At 38.0% G+C, this 6,078-nt stretch overlaps 1 protein-coding gene across 1 annotated transcript in view; it reads left to right on the forward strand.

Annotated features, from left to right (window-relative positions):
• The window catches only part of AXDND1 (axonemal dynein light chain domain containing 1), a 176,494-nt gene that overhangs the window by 146,485 nt on the left and 23,931 nt on the right, over positions 1 to 6,078 (forward strand). The window contains exon 19 of the mRNA XM_006867105.1: positions 4,763 to 4,867. Coding sequence (XP_006867167.1) covers positions 4,763 to 4,867 — 105 coding nt within the window. The remainder of the gene's footprint in view (positions 1 to 4,762; positions 4,868 to 6,078) is intronic.

Genomic DNA, 6,078 nt, shown 5'->3' on the forward strand with positions numbered 1-6,078 from the left:
TGTGGATCATGACAAGCTATGAACAACATTGTGAAGTATAAGTATTTCTTCTCTCTCCTGTCGTTTCTTTGACCACACTTCACCCTGGCATTCTGCCTAGGGTGTTTTTAACGAAATACTTCCATTTCTTCAATGAGTTATTCTGAGAGCTTTAAGTAATTTTACTAGTCTTTTAGAGCCAAGGATAGAACAGGGACTTTAACCTGATAGTTTAAAGGATGAAATTAATTGATGAGACAAACATTCTGAATAATTTGCTGCTTTTGAATTTTTAAACTTATTGAAAGACTCCTAGTGGGGGATGATGCTCCAGACAGAATTACAAAATTTTGCACCCAGAGTTTTAAGCATTTTTTGTCATAATAGCTGTTGCCGCTGGAGTTGTTATGTACCATTGAGTTGGCTCCGACTCATAGTGACTCTGTATAGCATTTCCAAGGAGCAGCTGGTGGGTTTGAGTTGCCAAACTTGAAGTTAGTAGTCAGTGCTTATCCTGCAGCACCACACCAGGAGTATAGCATTAGAGTATAGAGTCAAATTATTAATATTGTGTACTATTTAAATATTTAAAGAAATATTAAAATCCTTTAAGAAAAATGGGGAACTGAGTTAGATTTAAGGATGCATTCAAGGCTGATTATCCCCTTGAGTGCATTCTTTAAACATTGGTAGCTTTTTAAACAAATTTCTAAATATAATCCTTTAAGAGAAAGAGTTTAATTGTCTTTTGTAATACTATATGGCCCCAAACACCTTGAGGTGACAAATTTAATACCCAAAATGGTTCCTCCTTTATGGTTCCATCCCCTGGGTATCCATTCAGTCCTGGAGAGAGCAACAAGCAAAAACAGTGCAGCCCTCCTAAGATTGATGAGGTTCTCTGGTCACCAGCCTTCCTCTGACCAGCTGTGGAGGGGAACTCCATGGCATCCAAACTGACAAGAAACGGAGAGAAATGCGCACAGAGTATACACACACATTAATGATCAGCCCCAGGAGTGTAAGTCCCTTGTGATAGTTAGTTGGGTTCTCTTCCAAGAACCAGTAAAAGTCCCATGAAGAACTGGGGAGCGAGTCTGACAGGTCAGCCCAGAGACAAGATTTCATCTGTTTTTTTCTAGTTGCAGTCTAGGTTTAATTAAGAGAGAAAGAGAGAGGGGAAGGGTGTGTGTGTGTGTGAGAGAGAGAGAGAGAGGGAGAGAGAGAGAGAGCCTGGTGTTGGTGGTTATGTGCCATGGACTCAGTTCTGACTCATAGCGACCCCTGTAAAGGTTTTCTGAAGCTGTAAACCTTTACGGGAGCAGAAAGTCTTATCTTTCTCCCATGGAACAGCTGGTACTTTTGAACTACTGTCCATGAGGTTAGCAGCCCGATTCGTAATGCATCTTAACTGAGAACTTTTCCTCAGTTAAATTATAATCCTATGGGGGAAAACAAAATATAAAGTTTCTTTCCAATACTGTGTGACCACAATATATCAATATTAATTTGGATATCAAAAAGTTAATATATGCCTAAACAAACTGGGTTCCCAGGTGTTTATATTACATGGTGTTTTATAAACTTAAGTTTTAAAATAAGTATAATATTACTGTTTCACTCTGTTCTGAGGGTTTGCTGTGTCTAAGTTCCTGTTTCTCTATCAAGTTTGAAGTTCCATGACAATAGAGCTCAGTGACGTGACCTGCAATCCTTCGTGATAATTACAGATAAATACTCGTGGGTTAGATAGTCTTAATATTACAAAGAGTTAACTAAGTGAATTAATTATAACAAAAGAAAAATACAGTGCTTGTAACTAAAAGATTAATCTGTTAATTCATAAGAATCTTTAGAAGCTTTAACATCAAATAGCTTGTAAAAAAGTTAAAATTTCTCACTGTTAGGTAACAGAATGCTTCTTAGTCCACAGGTTAAAGAACTAATTTTATTATTGAGCAATTTGTTTTAAAGGTAAAGTTTTTAACAGAACAAATTCCTAAACATAATAAACTCCTGACCTAATAAACCTCATAAAAAGTCATAGAAAACTGTTTATAAAAAGGTACTAAAAGGTTGTATTTTATAAGAGCAATGTCTGATTCTCATTTAGGCTGAGAATTCATATTGATGGTTCTCCCTGTGTATTTGCCTAATATTAGACAGCAGGCACAATGTATAGTGTCATAATTTTATTAATACAAATTTTTAGTCACTAAACTCAGTCACAACGTTGCTTCTTTTAAATGTAACAACACAAAAACCAGTGGGTCTAACCATAAAAAATGCACCATTTACCCTGATATTTAATTCAATTGTTTAACAACGATTTAATATAAAGACTATTATTTCAAAACTGCTATATAGTATATCTAAGGTTTTTCACAAATAATATTAATTTGTATTTAAAACTATTGTGTCTATAGTGTTTTAAAACAACTTTATTTGGCTGTACTTTACTTCTATAATGAATTTCTATTAAATTGTTCAAGTTTTTCACTTTTAAAGGGTATTATTATAAATTGGAGTCCTGGTGTGGTGCTGCAGGACAAGCACTGGACTGTGAATCACAAAGTCGGCAATTCAAACTTGCCAACTGCTCCTCAGAAACCCTATGCAGGGTCACTATGAGTTGGAACCAACTCTATGGTACTTAACAACATTATTTTAAGTGAATTATGGCCTTATTAAAGTCAGTCATATACAATGAAAAGAAAATGGGTGACAGTCATGTATATGGCCAAAGCCAACTTCTTCTGTATAGCCGCCTGCATGAACAAACAGCTAGTGACCATTGTAAAAAGAAAAAAGTGGGGGGAGGGGGATACCTTAACTCTCACCCTCTGCCAGCACACAGCTTCGGCTCACAGCTAAGAATAAGGCTGAGAGAGCTCAAGAGAATGGCAGTGTGATCAATAAGAGAAAGAGAAAGCTGGAGGGAAAAAAAAGGTAACCCAGATAGGCAGAGGAAACCACACAGTCTTCCACACCGGGCTGACTAAAATCTCTAGGAAATGTACAGACACAGGACTTGAAAGCCTGGAGGGGAGGACTTTAATGGCTATGTATTTTATTACTCAGTCTGTAGCAGACACTGAAAAGTTACAAAAACCAGAAGTAAGACTCAGAGTCTATTCTTACGACTGACGGAGAAAGCCCCTTAAAAAAAACCTTGAGCAACAGGGATCTGGCAGAGAAGAATAAAATGAAAACACCCAGTTATTGACAGAAGCACTCCAAGGTCCATCTTACATTAACACCTCAGGTGAAGTCTTACTAGAGCCTTACACGTCCTATAGCAAAATGGACTGCCCAGTCCCAGAGGAGCCAGAGAATATAAAATCAAGTCAAGGTCTATTTGCTGTCAATTACCTAGTTCCTACCCTTTTGACACTTTAATGACCATTATATTGTCATTAATCTTTGGCCTGTGCATACTCAATTTACTAGTTAAGTTTAATATCTTAAAAACAGCAGCAGTTTCAAACTAAACTTACAGTCATACGAAGTCACCAGTCTGTCCCAAAGAAAAAGGTCCCAGAAGCATAACAAAACACTAGAGCAGTCAGTGAGAGATTTCTACTCAGTCAGATAGAGCAGGCAACCCTACTCAGCTTGAAGAAATGACAGAAGAGACCTCCATTAATGTTCCCATAAAGAATTATGAGTATAAAATCTCTTAATGGAGAATGAGGCAGGGAGAAAAGGGAGTCCAAGAAACAGGATTCAAACCTGGGCCATTTACTAACAAAATGTTTTGACCAAATTCTTGAGAAATGCTGAGGCCTGTACCCTTCTTCTTTTGCTTGAACAATTAAAAAAATGTACAGGACATGCCTGGTGCACAAAGCTGAGCAGTTGGATCCTAGAATGAATGAGATAAGAATATTTTATGGGATTAACAAACCTCCTTAGAAGTGTCTTACAGACCAGTCCTTGAACAAGCAGCAATGTCTAAATCCTTGACCACTGCATGTCCTCCCACTGAGAGTGGCCAAACACCTTGAACTCAGCCCAGAGTTCAAACTGCAGTCAAAAGACAGAATGCATGCGTGCCTCCCAGATGCCTTTACGGCAGACTCCACCATGGACAGAACCAACTCCATTCTGAACTTTGCTGTATGCACGCTTCATTATTCTAGTCCCACCACTTCCCCACTTCTTTCCTAAGAAGAATCATAAACATGAAAGCCTTTCCCACCTTCCCTGCCCAAGAATCCTTTAAAGATCCCAACTAAAGAAGAGGGCTAACATTATAAATCCCTCCTCATCAACTCTGACCAGATCTTTTCTTCTCAATAAATCCTTAAATCTTTTACTTTTGTGAAATCCTCTAACCTGATCATTCCTGGTCAGCTACGACAAGGACCTTCCCTTGAAGGAGTAGGAACCCCTACATCCCAATAGCACTTCCATGTCCACTTCACCACCCTCACCAATTTTTCACACTGCGTTTGCTACCTGGAAGTCCTCAAAAATGCCTTTTGAATGATTAAATCAATTGGAAAATTAAGGTTTCGGAAATGCACCAAATATCTTCACATACCACTGTATTGTTGTTGTTGTTAACTGCCATCGAGTTGATTCTGACCCATAGCGACCCAGTATAGGGTTTCTGAGGAGCTGCTGGTGAGCTTGAACCATCGACCTGTGGTTCAAATGATTTTGCAGTCTAATGCATTAACCCACAGCGCCACACCAGAACTCAGTTTTTCAAAGAGTAGCTGGTAAGTTTGAACTGCCCACATTTTGATAATAGATCCTTGGTGTTTGCATTCCCCAGAAACCTTCAACATCTACGGAGAGTGAACCACTCATTCGTGACATTGGAATAGATGAAAACGTTCATACCAAGATTCTGTTTGGAAAAGATATATTGACTTCCTGGGTATGTATCAAAAACTTAAATATGATATTGTGAGAGCACACTATGGGTCCAGTAGAACTTTTAGATACTTGAAGAAGACCAGGAGTTCCTAAAAATGTATCTTAAAGATTAAATAGATAGATACAAAGACAAAGAGAGAGGTATAAGTACTGATAGGTACCTTTGAGTCAGTTCTGACTCAACAATACTATATAGGGTTTCTGAGGAGCAACTGATGGGTTTGAACCATCAACCTTGGGGTTAACAGCTCAGTGCTTATCTTACAGTGCCACACCAGGATTACAGATGTAGATATACATTTTTAAAATATTTTTCACCTAGCATCATCCCTGGAAAATTCTCGGTTTCTTAACTTTATAGAAACTTCTCAATTGCTTGTTTAGATCTCATTTTTAAATGCATATTTCATCCCTTTCCTTAATTTAACATTCCCGTGGACAATATTTTTAATATGTTAACTCAGAAGACTTTGTAGAGGACTGTAATAAGCACCCATCTCCAACACAAGAATTATTGAGAAATTGGAAACAAAACAGAGGCCTTTAGAAAATGGCTATAAAAACTCAGCAGAAAAGTAGATTTTAAATCATTCCATAGAAAATTCTGTGATTATGGTTACTGACAATCTTGGTGTCCCTCAGTACAGAATAGCTTAGTCATTGGATGGGCCTCATATTTTTTATTGCTGTTGTTAGATGCCATCGAGTCAGGTCCAACTCTTAGTGACCCTATGCATAACAGAAACACTGCGTGGTCCTGTACCATCCTCAGAATTCTTGTTATCCTTAAGCTTATTGCTACTCCCACTGTGCCATTCTGTTTCACTGGGATCTTCTATTTTTTCACTGACCTTCCATTTTATGAGAAGGGACTGGTCCCTTCTGATAGCATGTCCAAAGTATGAAAGACAAAGTCTTATAATCCTGGCTTCTAAGGAACATTCTGATAATACTTCTTCCAACACAGGTTTGTTTGTTCTTCTGGCACTCCATGGTACTTTCAATATTCTTGTTCAACTTTCACAGCATTTGAGACAATTGAAAATACCATGGCTTGGGTTAGGTACACCTTAGTCCACAAACCGATACCTCTGCTCTTGAACACTTTAAAGAGGTCTTGTGGGACAGATTTGCCTCATGCAGTATGTCATTTGATTTCTTGAATGCTGCTTCCATGAATGTTGATTGTGGATTCAAGCAAAATGAAGTCTT

Source organism: Chrysochloris asiatica, unplaced genomic scaffold (genome assembly GCF_000296735.1).
Source record: "Chrysochloris asiatica unplaced genomic scaffold, ChrAsi1.0 scaffold00100, whole genome shotgun sequence".
In the NCBI taxonomy this organism is placed as follows: Eukaryota; Metazoa; Chordata; class Mammalia; order Afrosoricida; family Chrysochloridae; genus Chrysochloris; species Chrysochloris asiatica.